Source organism: Ostrea edulis, chromosome 1 (genome assembly GCF_947568905.1).
Source record: "Ostrea edulis chromosome 1, xbOstEdul1.1, whole genome shotgun sequence".
In the NCBI taxonomy this organism is placed as follows: domain Eukaryota; kingdom Metazoa; phylum Mollusca; class Bivalvia; order Ostreida; family Ostreidae; genus Ostrea; species Ostrea edulis.
Window position 1 is genome coordinate 34,141,456 of NC_079164.1, and position 24,022 is coordinate 34,165,477.

The 24,022-nt window shown below is 35.2% G+C and overlaps 1 protein-coding gene across 3 annotated transcripts; it reads left to right on the forward strand.

Annotated features, from left to right (window-relative positions):
- The first annotated feature begins 368 nt into the window (after positions 1–368).
- LOC125659143 (sodium-dependent dopamine transporter-like) lies at positions 369–23,964 on the forward strand. 3 transcript variants are annotated; one of them, XM_048890707.2, is made up of 16 exons: positions 371–605; positions 2,031–2,143; positions 2,750–2,865; positions 9,569–9,721; positions 10,096–10,230; positions 10,556–10,874; positions 11,369–11,507; positions 12,110–12,244; positions 12,830–12,933; positions 15,779–15,903; positions 16,080–16,192; positions 16,285–16,413; positions 17,547–17,646; positions 19,310–19,410; positions 19,584–19,751; positions 22,314–23,964. In XM_048890707.2, the coding sequence occupies exons 3-16, from the start codon at positions 2,787–2,789 to the stop codon at positions 22,419–22,421; spliced, it is 1,908 nt and encodes a 635-aa protein (XP_048746664.2). In that variant the 5' UTR covers positions 371–605; positions 2,031–2,143; positions 2,750–2,786; the 3' UTR covers positions 22,422–23,964. The 3 variants fall into 3 exon arrangements, with proteins under 3 accessions (XP_048746684.2, XP_048746664.2, XP_048746673.2); XM_048890716.2 differs by lacking the exons at positions 371–605; positions 2,031–2,143 and adding an exon at positions 2,453–2,622; XM_048890727.2 differs by lacking the exons at positions 16,080–16,192; positions 16,285–16,413; positions 17,547–17,646 and having other exon boundaries at positions 369–605.
- The last annotated feature ends 58 nt before the right edge of the window (positions 23,965–24,022 follow it).

Genomic DNA, 24,022 nt, shown 5'->3' on the forward strand with positions numbered 1-24,022 from the left:
CACTAGAGAATCACCAACAATCAAATCAAGGTTTTTGATTGATTATCTATTTCGCTTTCAATGCATTTACAGTTTATACAAATAAGCACTTAGTTATGAAAACACGACATCTGTCTATGATAAAATATACCTGATTTGAACTGCCATTAAAAAGTCCTAGTCCAATGCCATACCAATCCATGGTTGTCCGAGTAAAAAAAAATTAAAATCAATACGCAATCAACACTCCATTTATAAATATTGTTATTTATTACATCAATTAAATCCACTGCTCGTAATTTATGTTAAGTAATCAGCTACCTTTATCTCTATCGGGTTTTTTGACTTTTGTTAACATTATCTTCCGTCTAACCCGTTCCCTCATAGGTCCCGTTACAAACCGTTAATTGTCCGGCACGGTAAAAAAAACTTTTATCTACGAGTCTCCTAGTTACTACGTTTAGCAATTTTTCCCCGCTAATGTATTAAGTGGTCACGTGATGTAGATCGATGATTTGAATCCGTGCCGTGAGAACAAAAGTTGAATATTAATTCCTGAACCCCCAGTACTCTTACAAGTCTTGTATTTAAAGTTCATAGTAAAGAGGATTGTATTTTCTAAGCCGGTAAGTTCACTTTTTTAAAATATATACGTTGATTGATGAAATAGTCCAGCTTATAAGGCTTTTAGAAGCCTTGATCATCGGAGTAGTATGGTGCAACGACATGAATTTAAAAAAAAAAAAATAATGATAAAATTAAAATACAGAAACATATTTATATACATGTATTTCGATTACCAACCCTCTGAAGTAAATACTTAACCATTTCGAAACCCAAAAGATGCAAAGCTAAGCTAAATTTTTAATTTTTTTTTTTTTTTTTTTGAAAAACCCTTGCAAATGCAAATACATATATGTACATACGTAACAATATTTTAACAAAATGCATAATGCGAACGTAATTACAAGTTCATGGACATATAGTTGAAAAAATTCACAAGGAAATGTGGTTTTAAAAAATGGTCCTAACTGACTCTATGGCTGATGATACTATGAAATCTATGTCACTGTTTTGTACCACAATGATTATCTAATATAACGCCCGTCTTTGGTCTGCATGGAGTGAAATTTCAAAACCACATTTTATTGCACATTAAAAACCCATTGACTACCTGTTATCGCAATCTAACGAGGAAATGCGATATCGAATCTAATACTTTAATCCACGCGGTTTGTGTATTGCTTTCGCGTAATATTTGAAATATTTGACACACACTTGTGAAAAAAATGACAAAAAAGAGAAATTTTATACCCCACGAAAACAAATTACGTAAAAGAAATCAAAAGAAAGCTAGAATAAATTATCTTTGTTTATATGTAAATTTTGTAGTCTAAGTATTTGCTCTGTTGCTATTAAGTTCTCAAAAATAACTGAAGGAGACATAATTCAAAATCTATTTAAATGACATGATCTTTTAAGTAAACTCTATCAAGTTCGGTAGACTCAATACGACAAGGTGGTCGTCCATTCAGTAATCAGGGCCCACCTGTAGAACGGAGATTGGTGACCATAGCTCTGAGCATCACAATCTACAGACAGAAAACAAATATATACATGTACTGTAACAATATTTCTATAGCACACTTATAAATTGATAATAGCCACGGGGAAATAACCGTGTCCACGTCCTAATGCAGCGTTCGGACCTCTTTAGTACAGAGAGTGTACATGTACGCATGCAAGCTGTTACCTGACAGAAGTGAAGCGAAAGTGAATCTAGTTTATGTTTTCTGTCGTCCAGATTAAATCTGCGGACAGTATCACCAGGTATCTCGCATGACCCCCATGTGTTCTGTAGGTGTAAAAGCAGGCTCGTAAATAAACCCTCAGTCCGCATCACCCAAGGGTGAAGAGAAAAGAATTAGGGAAATAGTAATTTTCAAATTATCACACAATAGACACGACTGTGGAGACAAGATTGTGTTGAAGAAAAATTTTCTGAATACGTACAAAAAAATCTCAATACTGTTTGTATGTATTTAAATCAGGTCACTCGTTCTGGTGTGAGCATATTGCGACCAGGGTATAAGAGTAGGAGTGTGTAATGCAACCTACAGCGACATCAGGACGCAACCCAGACCAGGCGCACCAGCAACACAGAGTAAGTACTTGTTTTGTTTGCCAAATTGATCCTCTATATGAAAGTATCTGAGAGTACACAGCGTTAAAACATTATATTTTTATTCAATTTTCCGGTCTGCAACAAGTGCGATAAAGCAGACAAAAGCAATAAAACATGATAATTTGTTAATAAGTCAAAATCATTCCTCGCACTTTACAACATATGGATACAAAATGCTCACTTGCAATTAACTCTTTCATAACCGTAAAATATCTCGCTCCCCTCACCAGCTGCTAAAGTTATTTATCAAATCGGAGCGGGATACTTTTTCAGTGATGACCAAATATTTTCCGGGGAACAAGATAAGAAATACCATGATGAAATGCAATAGGCAAGAAACAGTAAATCACATGTTTACTCTCAGATAACTTTCACGCATAGTAACCAAATGGATAAGCAGTTCCATAGATATGTCTCAATGGAGTACAGCGCTCTAGTTAAATTGTGTCGGGGAAACAGTGAGTGATATTTAATGAAATCGAACTGAAATTAATGTTTAAAACTGGCACATTGTGTTACACGCAGGCGTTGGTGGCAGGTTCGTGTAAATCTATCATTCATTTAGTAAATTGGTCTTGTTTCAAGGTGTGTGATTACCTATGAATGACGTGACGTAATCGGCATGGATTCCAAGGATTCAGATGGAGGTTTACTGGACACAAAAGCAGACTCTACAGAAAATAACAAGAATTTACCTCAAGGTAGGGTCAAACAAGTTATAGACATGCGAGGTTTTTCTCCATGCGTCAACCCGTGGTCCATTGTCATCTTTCATGTCTTGTCTGGCATGTGGAATCAATTAGTAACCCTTATTGTTAGATACAAAACCAGAAGTTTACATTTCATTCATATAAAGATATCTGATAGCTGTAATTCTTCTTATCGCAGGTTTTTTTTTATATTCTTTTTCGGGTTTTATTTACAAATCTTTGGAAAAACATTACATTTCGAATCGCCTGTCAACCACGATTTAAATGTAATGGTGACAATTTAATATCTTAATTATTTTAAAATGATGACATGGAATGAAAAAATGTCCATACACAAGATTTTGTGAGAGCTACATGTATCTATTTTGATCATAAATCCATACTTTTTGTCATGTCGCCACTGATGTGGTTTATAAAACTTGAAGGTAATTTAAAAGAAAAACCACCTCCAAAAAAACCCCGTATAACTTGATTTTTAATTCACTCCTATTTTGAATGGGGTCCAAAATCAGTCAACGACAAAATCTTGATACCAATAGTATTACTATATGGAAACTCTTTTATTTATGTATGCTAAAGTTTTCAGTTATATTTTTCATTATTCATTATGTCATAAGCTACAACATTACTCGCTCTGTAGTCCCTAGCCTACCCCACTAATGGTACTTTCATGTAAATCCTTGTATTTGAACAATTGCTGTGTTGCTTTCCGTCTTTGTAATAACCATCAGTGGTTGTTCCAATGCGGAAACAAACATTCATCCCAGGCAGCACCTAATCGGATGGCAAATTCCAATAATCTGCAGCAAAATAGGTGTTGATGTTGTGTTGCGATTTGTTTGTGTACTGGGGTAGTGACGAGTTCTGGAATAACACCTAATGAGAAAACATCGCGAAGAAATCCATATTGCTTTCTCATCACCGAATTAAAAAAAATCGCTTAAAGAACTGCAACTTTCCCACCGTTAGTAAAATGTATATAGGTCTCTCGCTCTCTCGCACTCTCTCTCTCTCCATGAAATCATCCAAGGTACATACTCTGGTTCTATAGGTAATAAATCAAGTAATGGTAAATTGTAGGAAGTATCCAGACTAGCAGTAAGTAGACCATGGTTGAAGAACCGGCGTGATTCTGTAAAGTTCGATATTAATATGGAGAAATAAGTTGACATTTCAATTAGCAAGTTTTATTTAAAGATATTGATAGCAATTGATCTTTACTTTGAAATGAACGTGGATTAAAATGGATATTTTAAATCATGTAAAATGTTTCAATACCAGATAGGGTATTTGATTGATTTCGAACTTCAAAAGTTTTTTTTAATTCGTGTGTTAATATCTAATATCAAGCAGTCCCCAGAATATTTGTAAATGTTAGTAGAAATGAAGACTCCAACATTCTTGTTCTGTTCTACAGAACAAAACGAAACTCGTATATTGGGAAACATGAGTCGAGATTCGCATCTCCATGGGAATTTCTTTTTTATCTGGTAGAAGAAGAGATCCTGGGAAAACGGGGAGGTCTCTTTTAAAAATGTCTTCATTGTTATACAATCTTTATAATTTCTAACATTGCAACATTATACTATTGCTCAAACCCAATTTGAACTGAAGTATTTCTTTTACGTCATCACATGAACCATTTTCATATGTCAAACACAAAGACATGTCATGAACTGCGGGAGGGGTCGTTAAAAGGGTCGTCCCTTTATCTCCTCAGCTTCTTTTTGTTCAGGAAAACTTCCAACAATTTGCTAAATCATGTCAGATTTTGATATATGCTTACTTCGGAATGGGGTTCAAGCAACATAACGAAGAAGAGAAGAAGAAAAAAAACAGCGACGTAACGTGTGCCAATTTGCTTCCCTAATAAATTTTGAATTAAAAAACATTGAATATCAGCCATGCGAATTTGAGTTCATAAATCAGGGCTTGAAGATAGGATCAGACACCTTGTCAAGGTTTTTAGTTTCGCTATTGTACAATCCATTTGTTGTAGTTAGACATAAACGAATATAGGATACCAAGTCTTTTTGTTGAGGATTTGTGTAGAGTTTGTCAATTGAAAAGAATTATCAAATTCTCATTACATCAGGTTGGTAAAAAGAGTTGGAAATTCTGGGATGAAATAAGAAAACAAAACTGTTCCTCGCCACAAGTTTGTACGAAAAGCTGGTTTGTTCCAAACAATTCCTGCAAACTTAATGTTTATCTCCAATCGACATATATTATTTCTGAAGTAAACAAGAAACATTCAGAACCATTAAACTTAGTACGATGCATTACAGAAGTCAGTAACGATCATGTACGTTGCATTTGAATACACATTTAAAGAAAACAGATTGTATGGAAATTATAAACAAGAAAAAGATTCTATTAGTATAACAGACTCATGCTGCCATACTGGTGAAAATACTATTTTAACCAAACAGAAGGGGGAAAACATAAAAAGATCATAAATAAACTTACACATCAAGGGACTGCTATAATGTAATGCAATACATATAGTATAAGTCTACTGAAAACATGTAATGTATGTTAATGAAAACTGAGGTGTATAACATCAACACGCTATATACTACACTGTTTGTGAATTTCTCATGTTACGATGGTTATGAGAATTGTGTACACGGCATCTACTGAGCATCGGGGAGAATTGTTGTAACAAAAAAAAAAAACTTTAAATATCAAAATCCAAACATAGACATGGTAGTTTATGTAGAACCTTCATTTAGCAAAATTCGGATTATTAAAAAAGAAAAAGAAATATTAGACTGTAGAATGTCAGATTACCATGTTTACAGTATAAAGCTGTCAAGAAAGTTCATATGTTGTTCCGATACAACCAGTCAAATAGAAAAAAAAAATACAATTGTGGAGACTGACCTGAAGCTCTGAAGTAAAAATGGTGGAAGACGAGCAGATGCTAGCACCTATTATCTTGTGTTTACCAATGTGTATTCAGCAGGTTTAGCGAGGTTAATAGTGTTGGAATGAAAATAGAAAAATCTTCTCAGATGGGTAAGCAATTCCATGTACATTAAATAATCCTGAAACACATTACAATTGCATCAAAATATTTACAGAGTTTTAAAATTTATTTTGGCCTTTATACCTTATATTAAATTACACTCCCCCACTCCGTTTAGAGGTTTACATAGTTATGCGAGGGTTGTCCCAAAAAATCGTATATACATGTACATTGTATATCTACATTTCCAGCTGTTTCTCTGTGATAACCCAATGTGTTCTTTTCCCTACAACTTCATTTCTCACTCCATGCAAAATGATATGTCGATTTTATATTTTCATTTTTATTTCAAAATAACAGTCTAGTTTGTTGGGTATGTGAGTGACGTCAACGGAAAGCGTGATATAGTTTATGCATAATGGCCGGTGTAGAGGCAAATTTTGACTCCCATAGAATAATGACCGGGGGTCATTTTTCGACGTCGAAAAATGACCCCCGGTCATTATTCTATGGGAGTCAAAATTTGCCTCAACACCGGCTTCTCCGAAACATCATGTGTCCACTGTAGTTAATCTCTTCACATACCCGACAAACTAGACAGGGATCCCTTAATAATGGGAAAATATATAGTTTAATTTTTCTCTCAAGGTATTAATTTAAGTTTGTTCTCAACATGAACTTTGAACATGAAATTTGGTTGTTTGGGAGAGGTCGGGTCATAGCTAAGTTTATCGAGGAATTCAAGAAAAAATGGTGCAATTCAGACCATGGTCCCCGGAATCCCAATTGGGCCATACAAAGGCTTTTATTTTAAACGTGGAGAAAACACAATAGTTCTGTTGAGCGATATGGTTCACGAGCCTTTATTGTTTTCATAATACCGTATATCTACAAAAACGGGTTGATCAGGTAAGTCGAGTACTGGTACATCTAAATTAATAAGTTTTCCGTTGCGCCCTGGAGCTAATTAAGAGGAAATGGGCAGCGTAAATATTGTAAAACGTACAGAATTTGTGACAAAGCTAACAAAGAAACTAAAAAACTTATAAAAGGCGAGTATCAAATATACATGATAGAGTACACAGGGGTCACAATGCTGATTGGATTAAGATGACGTACATATAAATATCTACTTCCGTGAAACAAACAAAAATACACCACCTTTCTTAAATTAAAACATGTTATTGGAATATTAAACAAAGTCTAAAACAGTCAGAACATATGCTCTAAATAGTTTTGAATCTGGAATTAATAATACGATGAAAATTACACATCCTTGATTAAGATACACTTTGGAAATAATAGACTCTGAAATAAGAAAATATGTCAATGTTGAATCTATGAATCAGCAATAAAAACTCTTGTACACATGCAAATTAGAAATGAATAAGTACAGTAACTTAAAGCTAAAGATGTGACGTAACGTTTGGACAAAAGATTCATCCACAAGAATTGTAATAATGTGTTTGGTAGTAATATGTTTTGATTACTGTTCTCCAGGAACATTAAGGACAATTTATTTAACATGTTTTCTGGAAATAAGAGTCTGGTATCAACAGATCGTGCATATGACACTAATTCCCCTGTAGAGAAGTGCAAAACAGATTAACCATTTTCTGTTGAGATAAGATTTTAATACAGATTCGTTAGAAGAGAAAATAAACGTCTCGACTTTGAATCAGATTTACTGTTAGACACAATACTTAATGAATAAATTTCTGTGGTCGGCTCCAAGAATGAACAAAATATGGATAATAATTTTTAAACAGTTTCTTTTGAGAAAAGTCGTTTGATATAGATTCTTAAGTAGATAAGAAGAAACGATTTCGGTGCGGTTTTTCTAGTCTCTAGATCGGATTTTCCACATTCAGCACTGATTTTCTAGATTCGGTACAGAGTCTATAGATTCGATACGGAGTCTATAGATTTGGTACGGAGTCTATAGATCTGGTACGGAGTCTATAAATCCGGTACGGAGTCTATAAATCCGGTACGGAGTCTATAGATTCAGTACGGAGTCTATAAATCCGGTACGGAGTCTATAGATTCAGTATGGATTCTCTACATTGGTACGGATTCGAAAGGGTGCGTGGAGAATCCCGAGAATTGTTGTGGATGTTTGCGAGCACTGTGATTTGTTATTAATAATATTTTGACCCCTGGTCGATCAGCATTGTTGAGAATTTTTCTCTCTGACATGTTTATAAACAAAGTAACCAGTCTAAAAGTTAGGTACATATGTGATGACGGCGTAGGAAAACCTTTGTAATATCCAAAATATATATAATAGGCGATACACACTGGATAAAGGAGTAAATATGTGATGAATTCCCCAAATCTGCCTGCAGCAGTTCGCTGAATAATACGATATGTCGGCTTTTGCACCACGACGTCCGTCCTATTGGGGAGTCACAAGTTCACCACGGCGATCTTGGAATGATTCTTATAATAACAACAATAGAATATTTTGACTCTTTTAGGCGGAAGACCTCGAAAGATAATAATAGTACCTTATACCGTGATATAAATTTTCTGGTAGAACAACAACAAAAACCTCTTTAGAAAGTATTTTGAAAAGAATAGTTTTCTGAGTGAATGTTAGATTTCTTATTAGAATTCAAGAGAATCCTATAATGGGGAATGAGTATCATATTTTAGAGGGAATTTGTTTAAATGGATGTTGTCCTTTTGCAATTGTTCTCCGTGTTGACTAAATAATCTGTATCAATGTACAATTATGAAAAAGTGAAGAAAATGAACTGTAATCAATCTCTTTAATCCTACATAAGGAATACAAAAACTAGAGCAGGGCAAACACGGACCTCTGGAAATACCAGAGTTGGGATCAAGTGCTTGGAATAAGTAAGTGTTCCGTGTTATGCCGTAAACCCTATATCTTATCAGGTAAGCGGAATAATCCGTAGTCAAAGTCAGTATGTAAGAACGGCCTAAAAATTGGTATAAATCAGGTCAGGCAATATTCGGCCTAATGGGAGGTTGTAGTTGCAAATAAGATCATTATAACGATCATAGAATTTGCTGGCATTAAACGATACTTTTGAAATCCCTGTGACATCAACTTATTTGTCAGTAGCCTGCCTCGATTTAAAAATTGATTATAAGCAGAACATGCTTTCGCGTATAGAATCAGTTGAGCGACATAAACACTGTATGTAGTTGCTATATAAATATAAAATATTGTTATATTTTATTATCAGAAGTTGACAATAGAGAAGATGAAGTCATCCCATTTGTCTTAAAGTTGAGTTGCTAGTTTGCCGTTAATGTCTATGCTCAGTAGAATACCCAGATATGAAGCAGATGTGGAAGACTCTGTGGTGTCTTTTTTTTTTTTATCTTGAGTTCATTGGGATATCTCGCATTGACATGAATTTTGTCAATAAATAAAACTCGTTTCACTACTAGTATCTACACGTCAAGTTGAAAAGCACAGCAAAACAAATATGTATAATGCAGAATAAAGCTTTTGAATAACTTCTGCCTCATAAGAATACAAAAACAGGATATTTAATTAAAAGAGCACAATTTGTGCCCATGGAAATTCAATGTAAATCTTATGAAGTACTAAATAATTCGTATCAATTATTCTTAGACAACCTTACAAGTCAAATTATCCCAAGGTAATATTTCATTTCAAAGAATGCGGTAATGTAAATTCCCAAGATAGACACTTTTGGTACAAAGGTTCTTTTTCCCTTACAGACTCCCTGGTAGAAAAGAGGGAGGATCAGGATGTCCACAAGGAGAGGGAGACGTGGGATACTAAGATTGACTTCCTGTTGTCAGTCATTGGGTTTGCCGTGGACTTGGCCAACGTCTGGCGGTTTCCCTATCTCTGCTATAGAAACGGAGGGGGTAATGCTCTTTACAAGAACAATTTTACCAACTGTTATTTTCGTGTAGACGCATTTAAGAACAATTTCGTTCCGTTTTATGCTCACTAAAAGCTATATTTTGATACCCGAGAACAGCGAGTAAATTTAGATTCACCGAGATTTTATAATTCATTTGACTACTTTGAAAGGGACAAAATATGTAGACAAAATTAAATAAATCGAAAGCAAAATTTTTATAATCGAGAGTAGAAATGTTTACTTCATAGATTTCCTTATGGAAATGAAGAGGGTAGTACATACATCGCAATATATGTACCTTGTACAACTGAATGACAATATAACATAGCTTTTGTCGGATGGTTTGTGACAGGTGTCAGTCTTTCTGTTTGCCAGGTGCTTTTCTGATCCCTTACCTGCTGATGCTGGGCGCAGCTGGAATTCCACTTTTTTACATGGAATTGGCTTTAGGTCAATACAACAAAACCGGTGCAATCACTTGCTGGGGCCGTCTGTGTCCTTTATTCAAAGGTACTATGTGATATATATGTTTAGTATATTCGTTCTCCCTTTTTGAAAACATTTATGGAATCATTACATTTTGTGTGGGTATCCCTATCCTATGAATTTCAAAGCACGATGAAATACACAAATCATATGCTTCCATGTACAGCAACCATATATCGACGATAATACACCTCAACCTAAATATAAAATCTTAGCCATCCACAAAAATTGAGCCCCACGAATTTAAATGATTCCACGGTAATGCATGTATTACATCCCTTTATTTTCATTTGTTTGAAATGTCTTGATGTTTAAATTTGATATTACAACGTCTCTTCTGAATGTTTAGGGATCGGATGGGCAGTGGTGTTGATCGCTTTTTACACAGACTTTTTCTACAATGTTGTGATAGCTTGGTCCATCCACTTCCTGTTCTCCTCGTTCACTAGTGAGCTTCCATGGGCCAAGTGTGGCCATGAATGGAATACGGAGTATTGTTATGAAGGAAAGTCAAATACAGCGCCATCTAGTGGAAACAATTCAAACATTACTTATGAAGGAACTACTGTACTTAATTCAATATCTACATTGGTAGAGGACATGAATATTACAAACAGTACTAATGACACGGAAGGTAGAAAAATTTCGCCAGCAGAGGAATATTTCAAGTAAGGACAACTGGAATATAATACTAGTAGAAATATGTGCTTACTCTAAGAAAACATCGTGTAATAGCAAAATCATTATAAAAAATGTCAGAAGACTCGTCGTATTCGTTACCATCACGTTATACCAGATGTTGACGATTATATTATATACAGAGAATATTGCTAAGCAGAAATAACTCCATTGTGATAACAATTCTATTTATTAGTCCTTACATTGATTTTCAATATGTTTGTGTAGTCTTCCAAGAGAACTGTATACTCTGATACAGGATCAAAAGAACGAATAGCCTTTAAAGCGAATTTTCTGCTTTTCACACTATTTGAAACTCTAGGCATGGCCCATGTTCATATCTCCACAGCAACTTATACCATTGTCAGAGTTGAACAATGAGATAATCGTTTTAGACAATGAAATCTAATACTGAAGTTATTGAAATAAACTAAAATATTTACGTAAAATGTTTTTAACGAAACGTCATCGCTGTTTGTTTCAGCAATCGATTTCTGCAACTGGACAAAAGTGGCGGGATTTTTGACGTCGGTTCCATTAATTGGGAAATTGCTCTGTGCTTGTTAGCAGTGTATATCATTTGCTACTTCAGCCTTTGGAAAGGGATTAAGATGTCGGGAAAAGTAAGAATCATTATCTACAATCAACAACATCTAGCTCCTCTAATGACGCCAACCTTCTCAACCAGCAACGAAGGCTCTAAATACCCCCTTTATTCCACGTGGATGAAACCACGACCTCTGTTTTGGTAATTTAGAGTGTCATTGACACAACGAATTGCTTAGTGGCCATTTTCAGGGGCCCTGCCTTCTCGTTTAAAGTATTTGGGATTTTACCATTTAATATATATATATCTTTATTATGACAGCAAATTCATTTTGCTGCAAATTTAGAAACACACTTTTTTTTAATCCATGTAATATGTTGCTTGTTCATCGAGAGAGAGAGAGAGAATGAACGGGAGATGTTTATCATATCCGTGTTACACACTGTGTGATGTACATAAACTTATCGCACTACGGTAAAATCGTTTATATTCGTGGAGGCCAATATTTGTAGATTGCCAAGATTGTACAATTTCGCTGGGATCTACTTTCGTGGATATGATTTCATTGTATGAATTGTATATTTCATTGTCGCTGAAATTCACGAGATCGGGGTATCCACGAAATTCAGAAAAATCGACCACCCATGAAATATATCTATTCCACACCATTTTTTATAGGTAGTGTGGTTCACAGCTTTGTTTCCGTACGTCGTGTTGGTCATTTTGATGATCCGTGGTGCGACGCTAGAGGGCGCTGGAAAGGGAGTTGAGTACTACCTGACCCCAAACTTTACCAGACTTGCCAGTTCCAACGTAAGGCTTTGCTTCAACCCTAATCTGCAGGCTTTTTATCTGAAAATCCATAGTATATTAGAAAAACTTTCCTGAGTACAACTTTTAAGTAAATGAGATCAGTGATGGACTATACAGGCTACCTAAAAGTTCATGTCTTCAATGTCTATGAATCCATAATATGGTCATATATCCACAAATAAAAGAATATTGTACAAAATTGACAGAACACTGGATCTAAAGTTTATTTACAGAAAACACAAAATATATCACACATAAAAAATTCTCAAACTATTACGCAAATTAACCAAACCAAAAAAAGAATAAAATGAATCGACATGTTTCCAGGTGTTCGTGAAAATTACTATATCAAGTTCGCGAGCAATAGGTTAACTAATAGCACAGTGTGTTTACTTATTTTAGCGTATCTAAAAAATTTGCGCAACGGGAGCCTTTCACTGTTAGGTGTTATGTGGTTTGGCTCTTCTTTTATGCATGTTAATGGATAGAGATTTTCATATTTTAGCGTAGGAATAGATTGCCACTCTTGCTCCAGCACTACAGATGCTCACATACGAATGCCGCTAAAACAATTTGTTTTTGCAGGTTTGGGTAGACGCCGCTACACAGGTGTTTTTTTCCTTGGGACCTGGATTTGGGGTTCTGTTGGCGTTTGCCAGTTACAATCAAATCAACAATAATGTTTACAGGTTTGTATAAAATAAACTTCCTAGTTAAATGAAATCAACAGGTTTATAGAACACTTACTCGGACATTTACCAATTAAAATAAAATCAGTGTATGATTGTAGAGATTTTCAATTTACAATCAAATTAACATTAATGTTAACAGGTTTGTAGAAAATTTGTTCTAGTGTTTTATGGTCACAAGGAAAGCAATGGTAATTTTAACAATTTTGTTTACTGGCTTGTGGAAAATTTACCAGATATAATCAAATCAGCAATAATATCTGATGGAAAAAACTTCCTGTCACGTTTTAAAATACTATTACTAGTTTTTAATACGTGAAAAGGGTTGGGATAACGAACAGTGGTCGATCTCATATAAGAAATACAAAATTGAGAAAAAAGACAAACACGGATTCTTGTGAACACCAGAGGTGCGGTCAGGTGCCTAGGAGGAGTTAGCATCCCATATCGACCGGTCCCCTCAGTCTTGATCATGTTATGATATTTGTCAATATTGGAAATATGACGACTTTAGCCTCTTCCTGATATACATGTACTAAACTGAAGATAACCTTTCATGTGTACTATAGTAGATTATAGGTACCATTCATTGTACTACAGGTATAGTAGATTATAGGTACCGTTCATTGTACTATAGAAGATTATAGGTACCGTTCGTTATCCTTTAGTAGATTATAGGTACTGTTCATTGTACTATAGTAGATTATAGGTACTGTTCATTGTACTATAGTAGATTATAGGTACTGTTCATTGTACTATAGTAGATTATAGGTACTGTTAATTGTACTATAGTAGATTATAGGTACCGTTCATTGTACTATAGTAGATTATAGGTACTGTTCATTGTACTATAGTAGATTATAGGTACCGTTCATTATCCTATAGTAGATTATAGGTACCGTTCGTTTATCATGATTTAATATAGCATCACCATATTTACTAATACAAGTGTCAGAGTATCAAAGATTTTTACTGTCGTTAATCAAAGTTATACTATATTTTTAAAACTATATTTTCAAAGTTTGTACTAAAATGATCAAAGTTTTAAATGTTAATTTAATTTTGCAGACGTATTTTTTAGACTAAGATAAAATACCAAAAATATAATCATACGGAACAAAACTACGAACATCTGAAATGAAGCCAAAGATTGAAATTTTTCCAGAATAAATCAAAATATGATTTATTTATTTTTACTATAATCAACTATAGTATCAATATTATACTGTAGTAGATAAAAGTTTAATTAAACATTGTACTGTACACTCACCTCCCATACTGATTGTTCTGTAATGTTTCTGGTTTTGCGTCCCATTCGAGAATTTTTCACTCATTTTGAGACGTCACTAGCTCTAAATGAAGTCCCACAAATTTTGACACGTGCGTGCCGTTCAATGTCATAGCAATGAAGGTTATTTATGGTATCACGTTTTAAGGGTGATATCTGAAAGACCCGTGACTTTCACACTTCTAAGGCGGGGCACTTAGTGAAGTAGGGACAGTCTACACTTTTAATGCTGGACGCTTAGGGTTCTAATGCCGGGCGCTCAGTGTTCTAATGCCGGGCGCTTAGTGTTTTAATGTCTGGCGCTCAGTGTTCTAATGCCGGGCGCTTAGTGTTTTAATGCCGGCGCTTAGTGTTCTAATGCCGGGCGCTCAGTGTTCGCGCTCAGTGTTCTAATGCCGGGCGCTCAGTTTTCTAATGCCAGGCGCTTATTGCTCTAATGCCGGACGCTTGGTGAACAATCTACCTAAGTTTGACGCGACGCCGGAATGGAGAATCGAACCCTGGACGTTCCAGTTGCTAAGCAAGCTTCCTATGCTTTGAAACTACTAGAGCAATTGTTTCACTAAGTTGAGTGTATGATGTTTATAGTGTATGTGTATTGGGAATGTAATGGTAAACGGGATCAATTTCATTTAATGTTTCTAAATCAATTTCCGGAGACTAAGTATTCTTATAAAGTACAAAATATATCACACTTCATCATTGACTCGCTGAAAAAGATTTTTTTTTTCGTTTTCCATTACAAATAATTAAATTATACAAATGCACTCATTCTTTTGGAAATTCCCTGTAATTCTTGTCCTGGTTGTTTGATTTACAGTAGAATCCTTTTACGGGAACCAATACGTTTTATTTGCAGTCGACGACGATTGCGGGCTAGAATTAAGTGAAAAGTTATTTAGACTGACTTGTGGCAATTAGCTCTTACATTTTCCGATCCTGTAACGAGGGTACATCTATTGAAAAGACGTTTTGTCGAATTCGATAAATTCGGTGATTATTATTCAATCGTAAGCCATAGAGGAACTCCGCAAGATATTTTCGTCTAATACCATAAATTGCGGAATCCACGAAAGTTTTAATTGAACACAGATAATTCTACACAGCATAGTGTGTTTGACATTTTCCTAACGACCCTCGTAATATCAATTTGTCTAGAAATATCCATACATTTATGACACAATATTTGCCATTATTATCTCAGACATACATTAATATCTGTCTCGTTTCACCACTAAATATTATATATAATTGCCCGCATACATGGCATATTGCCCGCTAGATCAGTAAAACTTTGCTCCATATATGTTGGACTTCGAGCAAAGCAAATCCGAACTCTGAAGCGTTTTCAAATTTTACGGAGATCCATATCGCTGAATGTCATTTATAACTGTTCAAGTTAGAGTAGGTATATTTACAACATTCGGTTAAATCGTCCATGTGATATCTGTTATATCAAAACAGTTAAAGGAATAAGTTTTCATAATTCTATGTTCTATCCAAGCTTGATTTCCCCCCTCCCATGTCATATGACCATCTCTTTTTTTTTAAAAACAGGGATGCCTTAATCACCAGCAGTATTAACTGCCTGACAAGCTTCGTGTCTGGCTTCGTCATCTTCATGATACTGGGGCACATGTCTGAGACATCTAATCTACCCATAGAGAATGTAGCAACGGAAGGTAACCTACATCAGTTTCTAGATTTCTATTTCTTCTGCCAAGCAATGATTACGAATACCACCATGAAATTGAATATAGTGACAAAGTTTGGTCTACATGTACATGTGTATATTGAATATTGAAAATGAATTTTGCTTCTTCTTTCTGATTAAAAATTTATTTTTCTGTCTGTATAGGTCCCGGTCTCGTTTTCGTTGTTTATCCTGCTGCCATAGCAACACTTCCTGCAGCACCTTTTTGGTCCATTATATTTTTCTTGATGCTTTTGACCCTGGGACTAGATAGTTCGGTATGTCATGAGAAGTACTTTTAATTTCCCAATGTAGAATTTTTCAATTTCCAGTACTAAGAGACATACAGGTGCTTGTAATTATTTTCTAGTTTGGAGGGTCGGAGGCTATAATTACCGCCATCTCTGACGAGTTTCCGATACTTAGAAAACACCGGGAACTGTTTGTGGGAGCCCTGTTTGCACTGTACATGATTGTAGGACTGGCGTTCTGCACACAGGTAAATCATCGTCACAGCCAATTCAAAATGAAACGTGTTTCTAAATCTTTTTATTGAACATTATCCCTAATTTGAACAGATGCCTGTACTTTTTTTCTGAACCTTTTCCTTCTTCTGTCAACAATTCTCAGTATAAATATAAAGGAATTTTATGAATTTTTTCATCAGATTAACCCAGAGAATCCAATACTCAAACATGTACATTTTTGTAACACCATGCTTGATGATAATGAAAATCTTCACAAGCTCCAAACTAAATGTGTTTTCTGAATATTTACATACTATACATAGTACTACACACATCCAATTATTCAATTCACTTAAGTGAAATGATTGGAAGTGTACGACGTGTATGAATATAAAACCTTTCTTCGTGCATCAGATAGAGTTGTTTCTTTCTTCAATTGACATTTGTTATGTATATATGATACAGTGATCTTATTATAATTCGATGATTAATTCATCTGAAAGAAAGGGGACAATAAAAGGCAATAATTTAACACTGTTTTACTCCAGCACTACACTAATGTACAGAATAATTTAGTGTTAATAAAGGAAATGGTTCTCTATATATCGATAGTCCATTATCAGGTAAAATGTATTTCAAATTACGGTCAGGAATTCGGGGAACTTTCGCAACCCTGAACTATATTTAATGGCCAGCCATAATTCAGTTTTGCTAGCATATTGTACCGCTGACGGGAAAATACCATTCAGTTAAAATGCACTTAAATAAAAAAAAAAAAACCCAACTACATGCACGTTAAGTGTATTTGGGTCAGAGACAAAATGGTACATCTACCGTGACAGGAAATGTAATTCTTACACTAATTACAGAGTAACCCCAGACGGAAACTGAGGAGACGGTGCTTAAAGCCGAACTGTCAAATTGAAAAAGAATGTACCCTGCATAACTACAGAATGCGATATTTTTCATAATTTGCTGCCTTGATCCACAATTTCATTACCAAAAATCACAGTGGCATTGTAAAATGGGTCTACAAGGAATTACAGTCCTCTTAAAGTACAATAGAATTGTGACAGAAAATTAAATCGTTAGTGAACCTGATGCCAGTTTTTTGTGTCCCGTATGGTTATGCTAATATTACCGAGAATGACGTGTCTGATTGCAGGGTGGCGCTTACGTCGTGTCATTGATGGACAAATACGCTGCCGGCTATTCCATTCTGTTTGCAGTGTTTTTTGAGAGTTTGGTTCTTTCCTGGGCATATGGTATGTTTTAGTTTAATAGATACAAGAGTCTAAGTAGGGGAAGGTGAGCGGAGTAGAAAATGGGAAAGGGTGAGGGAGAACACTGGAGATGAGAGAAAAGAGAAAGACAGGAAGAAACAGTATAAACATTCTGTCCTTCAGATACAAAACGCCTTACAGCAAAATCAAATGGAAAATATATGCTGTAAATAACTTATAGTGGTTATAATCCAATATGAAAGCATGTAAATAGAATAGAGAAATGTTACATTTCTTTAAGAAAAACAATAGAACAAGAGCATTTCATCGAAGTACATATATGTTATGTGAAGACCTCGTGTTAGAAAAGGCGTGGTGTATGATGCTGACAATGGCGCTCCATATTGAAAAGGAGGCGGGGCCTCTAGAGGATGCAAGAGGTGGGGCCTTTTATGTCAAAAACCCAAAACTAGTATATTACACCTGTCATTTCAATTTCCGACATCCTCAGACCTGGCTGTAGAAGTGTGGTTAGAATGTAAAATGATTCAAAGAATTAAAAACGTTTCATTTGAAGCTGGTGGAACGAATCTCTATTCCATCCCTAAACTAAATGATGGGCCTACAACATGGAAGAAAGCGGGGTGAAATGAATTAACGTTACAACTTATTGTTATGTTTTTATAGGTAACAGGACAGGATTATTTCCCCTGAAATCATTGCTGCATTATTTACTTATGGTCTGAAAGAAATATTTACTTTTTGTATATATTGTATAATCAAGTGTTAAACTAAAATCAGATTTGATGCCTTTATCATTTTCAGTGACACCTATCTTAAGTACTGCCTGATGGTGACATGGAATGGGTCATAAATCTTTAAGTTTAGATCCATTCAGTATCTATTACCTATATAAAACAACCTAATAAGCTGGCATGTAAGGGTAATGATTGAGATAAATCTAACTTCAATGATAGTGTCATTATATATTTAACGTTATCTTGTCCATCTAGTTGAAATAGTAAAATGCATTGCAATAATGCTGTTGTAAATGGATAATGCATTGTATGAAAGGTGAAGATAACGAACAGTGATCAATCTCATAACTTCTATAAGGAATACAAAATAGAGAGTTGGGCAAACACGGACCCCTGGATATACCAGAGGTGGAATTAGGTGTCTAAGAGGAGTAAGCACCCCCTGTCGACCGGTCACACCCGCCGTGAGCCCTATATCTTGATCAGGTAAATGGAGTAATCTGTAGTCAAAATCAATGCGCCAAGAACAACCTAACAATGGATATGAAGCACGTCAGACATCATTTGACCCAATGATAGGTTGTATTGGCAAACTAGATCATTATATTTTACGAAATGCTACCTTTAAATGAGACTGTTAACACCTCTGTAATATCAACTTGTTTGTCAGTAGCCTGCCTCGATTTAAAAACTAATCATACGCAGAACAAGCTCTTGCGTATCGAATCAGTTGAGAGAAATAAACACCATATGTAGGTGATAATGGAATATTGCCATATAAATATGGGAAGTTGACGATGGGGAAGCTGCAATCATCCCATTTGTCATAAAGTTAAGTTGTTAATTTACCGTTAATATTTATTTTCAATAAAATATTTAAGTGTTTTAGATACACAAATGCGTTATAGATTAGATATTCAGATGTGTTTCTCTGGTTCTTTTTACAGGTGTTGAGAGATTTTCAAGCGATATCAGAACAATGCTCGGTCATCCTGCTGGTATATATTGGAAAGTTTGTTGGAAGTTCATCGCACCTTTATTTATTTTAGTAAGAAATGGGATATAACTCCTATTCATATTCAAAGAAAATCAAGTTGAGATGACTTTCTGATTCCTTTGCTCTTATTTTAATAATTGTTTAAACCTATTTCCTATTTGCTCATAAAATGAAGAAAAAAAAAAACGGTGAGAAGATTTAAATGGCAGCATTGATTTTGACAGTGGATCATGATTTTCGGCCTGGTCCAGTACACGCCGCATAGATACGACAATTACGAATACCCATGGGAGGCTAACTTCATCGGCTGGTGTGTGGCGCTGTCCTCCGTGCTATGTATTCCATTGTTCGCAATTATAGCATTTATCAGAGCAAGAGGATCACCAATGGAGGTAAATCCCACTAATCCTCATAATTCTAGACTTAGGTGTAAACCAACTGCCTCGATGATTAATGCACTGCTAGCGTTTTCTCAATTCCGTGAGTATTCGGGTTAGAATAGGTCCTCAGTACCCCTTGTTTGTCGTAAGAGGCGACTAAATGGGCAGGTCCTTCGGGTGAGACCGCAAAAACCGAGGTCCCGAGTCACAGCAGGTGTGGCACGATAAAAATCCATCTATCCCTGCTCAAATGCCGTAAGCGCCGAGTATAGGCCTAAATTTTGCAGCCCTTCATCGACAATGGTGACGTCTCCATATGAGTGAAAAATTCTCACGTGGAGCATTAAACAACATAGAACCAACCAACCTAACGTTATCTCGATCATCCAGACGTTTGTGCATACTCCCCATTGGGCACTTTCTATAGAAAAAAAAATCCCGTTAAATGGCGCTGATCTAGTAACCAAAAAATTAGGGGGGTGTTATTGAAAGAATGATAAAAATTGTGAGTTTCTTGTATGAATTCGAATAAATGATACTTTATCAGGATTAAATGAAAATATTGTATTTTAAACTAGAGTCATACCACGTGTCGTATTCAACTTGTATAATAGTCACGCAAAGAAGAATTCAAACAGATCTTTTACGGAAGAAAAATGTTCGAAACTCTGAATCTGTTTTTATTTCAGTGGAAAATGTATTTTTTCAGCTCTGTAGAGTTCGATTCAAAGTAGTGTAATAATGTTAATAATCATATGAATTAATGATCTATGAAATTTTACATGTGAACTGTAATTATGTACTTTCAACTGTCTAGTTGCCAAATAAATTGTTATTAGTATACGTCTATGCAACGCGTAATCTGATTGGTCTAGACAGTCACGTGTCAGGAATGACAAAACTTCTCATCTCCCTCTCAAGCATCATATCTCCCCTATCTTATTTCACCCCTTGGGAAGCCTCGTGCATTTTCCATAAATTTAACGTCAAGGTAGACGAAGTTTTTTCCTGAAACGGTCGGTACATGTATTTAGAGACAAGAATCTTTGATTTTTAAAAACTGAGATTCCATGCCAGGGCAAGTGTTGGCATGGTAAAGAATCTTTGCTGCTACGAAGATCTCAGAGGGACATGAAACAGACAACGAAACACTTCTCACGAGTTATGAAACTTTATATGAAAACAAAATGTTGTGAATTCAGGAATTTTAAATAATTTAATAACTGGCTTTACAACTCCCAGTGCATAATTCTTTAAGCAGAACAGCATTAACTAAGACCTATCCTACTTTACGCTATTTATTTTTTCTATTAAGTATGCATATGGACACCCATTCCAAAGATTAAGAATCACCAGTAGTGCGTGGACCTCATAACAAATAACACCGTCTTTCGCAAACACTCTCTTGTCAATCTACAGCATTGTACACATATGAAAATGAAAGATGAAGTCATACATGACAAATTTATCAAAAAAGAAAACTGATACCATCCAAAGTTAAGAAAAACCGAATGCTCTATCTGATACTAGTAAACAAAAATAAATTATAGATATTGGTAAAGATATCAACATCTAGATAGATTCATGCCTAGGTAATAAACAATCATGTATTATTGAACACTCATTCTTAACATCGATTTTCTTTGGATTCATTGTATAGATACGTATATGTATGTCTTAAAATAAATTAAAGTTTCTGTGATTGTGCTGATACTACATAAAAATTAAATATCTGTTTAGGAAAAGCAGAAAAGGTTGTCCGAAAATTATGAATTTTGCAACTTTGAGCGGGTTCAAAATAGTTATGTTGTGTTAATATAACATATATTATGTTGGTTGTATTACGCATTTTTAACTCGTACAGAAATGTTACCAGCTATAGGAGAAGTGCCACAAATTTAAACCTACGGTATGTTTAGCACTAAGGCCAAATCAAGGAAGGTTCTTTAACAAACCAACGCCTTGTGCAACACGGGACCTCAGTTTCTAAAGTCATATCTAAACGACCCGTGATTCTCACTTCTAAATGCCGAACACCTGGTGAAGGAGCAATCGCTACCTATGTTTACGTCTTAGGTTTGATGTGGCCATGGCACGAGCGGTTCACGAACTCAGAACCTCCCGGTTACGAAGCGAACGCTTTACCACTGAGCCACCGCGACTGGTTCATACATTATGTAGTCTTCCATCAGCATGGCTCACGGTATGGGCACTTTCAGGAGCATTTGTTTTTTTTAAGAACACATCTTGTTTTGTACTGCTGCTATTAGAATTTAGCTTAGGTATATGCAGCTAGAACGAGAAATTTATTATAGATTTCGCAGCCGTTTGGCTAGTGATACTTTTAACTAATACTAAGGTGACCAATTTGTTCCTTGAAATTATTGGGGGGGGGGGGGGGGGATTAGAATATCAAAACGAATTGAAAATATACTACCCTGAGAGATTTGTGATAGGGGGAAATAATTTTTTAAAACAATGATTTTGTGAAATCGTCTTTTTAGCGATTTCAAACAGTTCTTTTTAGTTGAAAATGAAGGGAAATATTAATAAAATGATTGTCTTGAATTTTAGAGGTTGAGATTCCTTTTAACTCCGACCAATGACAAAGGAATACAGGCAACGGATGGGTATCACGTGGTCCGAATGAATGGCGGCATTGTCATCGGAGAGAAGGTTTAGGGCCTGCAACGGAGGTGTACAAAAACACCGAGTAGGAAGTGCACGTTTCCCACGGAAACCGAATGTGTACATGTATGTTATATTCTAGTCCAAGTTCTAGTCATGAGAAAGCTATTGCGCGTTGGTTAAAAAAATCTTCATCGTTTAAAATTATAAAGGGGACGCAGGTTCTTTCCGTTTGACGCTGTGTAATGTGACTGGTGCAATGAGTGGAATATGATTATAAATTTGCTTACTTTCTTATCCAGGCATTTGAATTTTAATTCTCATTAAGCTGGAAAGTGAAAAACTCTTCCTTTTTAACAAAAGCTCACTGAAAGTTTACCTACAAAAACTGTTTGTGTAAAGTTCGACTAGTAAACCCATTGTGTACCCAGAGCATCTCGATATCGGCAAAACCAAAATACTATGGTAATGCTATTTAATCCAATGTATACCTCAATGTTATTGGCACAGTGTACATATTGTCAAGTGCCTTAATCAATAATGGACGGAAAATAAGTCATGCACTTACTGAGTTTTAAAAGGTTTTCATAATATACCTCAAAGTGTAACATTATTATGTAAAGGACCATGAATGTTTTTTGTTACCATATTTTGTGTATTGTTAGTGGAACGCTGCAATATTACTGGCCACGTGTACCGGAAAACGTGTTCGCCTTTTAGTCTTCATTTCCGAAGAAACAAGTGTAATACTCACTTCTAAAACAGTGACAAATTTATTCTGCATTGACATCTCTTGAGACAGTATTGTATGATGTGTGTAGTGGCGAGCAACACTGTTCTACTCACCCGTACATAAAGTTAACAAATATATACATGTAGTCTATTCATTTTGTGTTTAAATGAATAATGGATTGAACAATATAGGCAGTATAAAACACTGACAAATACTAATTTACGAATGCGTCTTACTTAAATGTTGAAAATAAAATGAAACTTGGGGTTCCCGAAATCCTTCATTGCCAACACTACAAGTACTCCGTGATTAAAGTTGGAAATCAAAATAATCATGTTCGATAACTCATACACTCTAAGTTGTATCACCCTCGCTCTTCCAGCCATAAATATTTCCACTAAATATCCCGTATGATATACTCACAGTAATTAAACTCACATAACTCCCAGTACTACAAAATCATACTCTTCCAGAATTTCGGATAGCGCTTTCCCAGAACCATCATTTCAATATATTCATTAAATATCACTAGAACAAAGCGGACCTATATAGAAATTTATATGTATGAATTACTCGCAATGATTACAGACAACGTATTGTAGCGAGTCTGTAAACATCATTAGTATATTTGTAATACTTTGGGTAACAACAGCGTTTGTTATATGGAAGTATTTTGCAATAAGATAGATCTGTTTGTAATGGATTTGTAATGTTGTCACGTGATGTATGTATAGTATTGTTAGATGAAATATATTGTGAATTGTGGTAAATGATATTGTACACGTGTAATCTCTCGTATATTGTGAATACAATGTAAGCAGTTTAAATCATGTTTTGTATATAAAACGAGAACAAAACGAGAAACTGTCCTGTCATCATGTTTGAATATATATATATATATATATATATAGAGAGAGAGAGA

What these genes read in the sequence shown, in the direction of transcription:
- LOC125659143 (XM_048890707.2), top strand. Translation starts at nt 2,787, where the DNA reads ATGGATTCCAAGGATTCAGATGGAGGTTTACTGGACACAAAAGCAGAC. An exon ending in CTGCTATAGAAACGGAGGGG is followed by an intron (nt 9,722 to 10,095) that starts GTAATGCTCTTT and finishes TCTGTTTGCCAG; the next exon opens with GTGCTTTTCTGATCCCTTAC. An exon ending in GGTTCTTTCCTGGGCATATG is followed by an intron (nt 17,647 to 19,309) that starts GTATGTTTTAGT and finishes TTCTTTTTACAG; the next exon opens with GTGTTGAGAGATTTTCAAGC.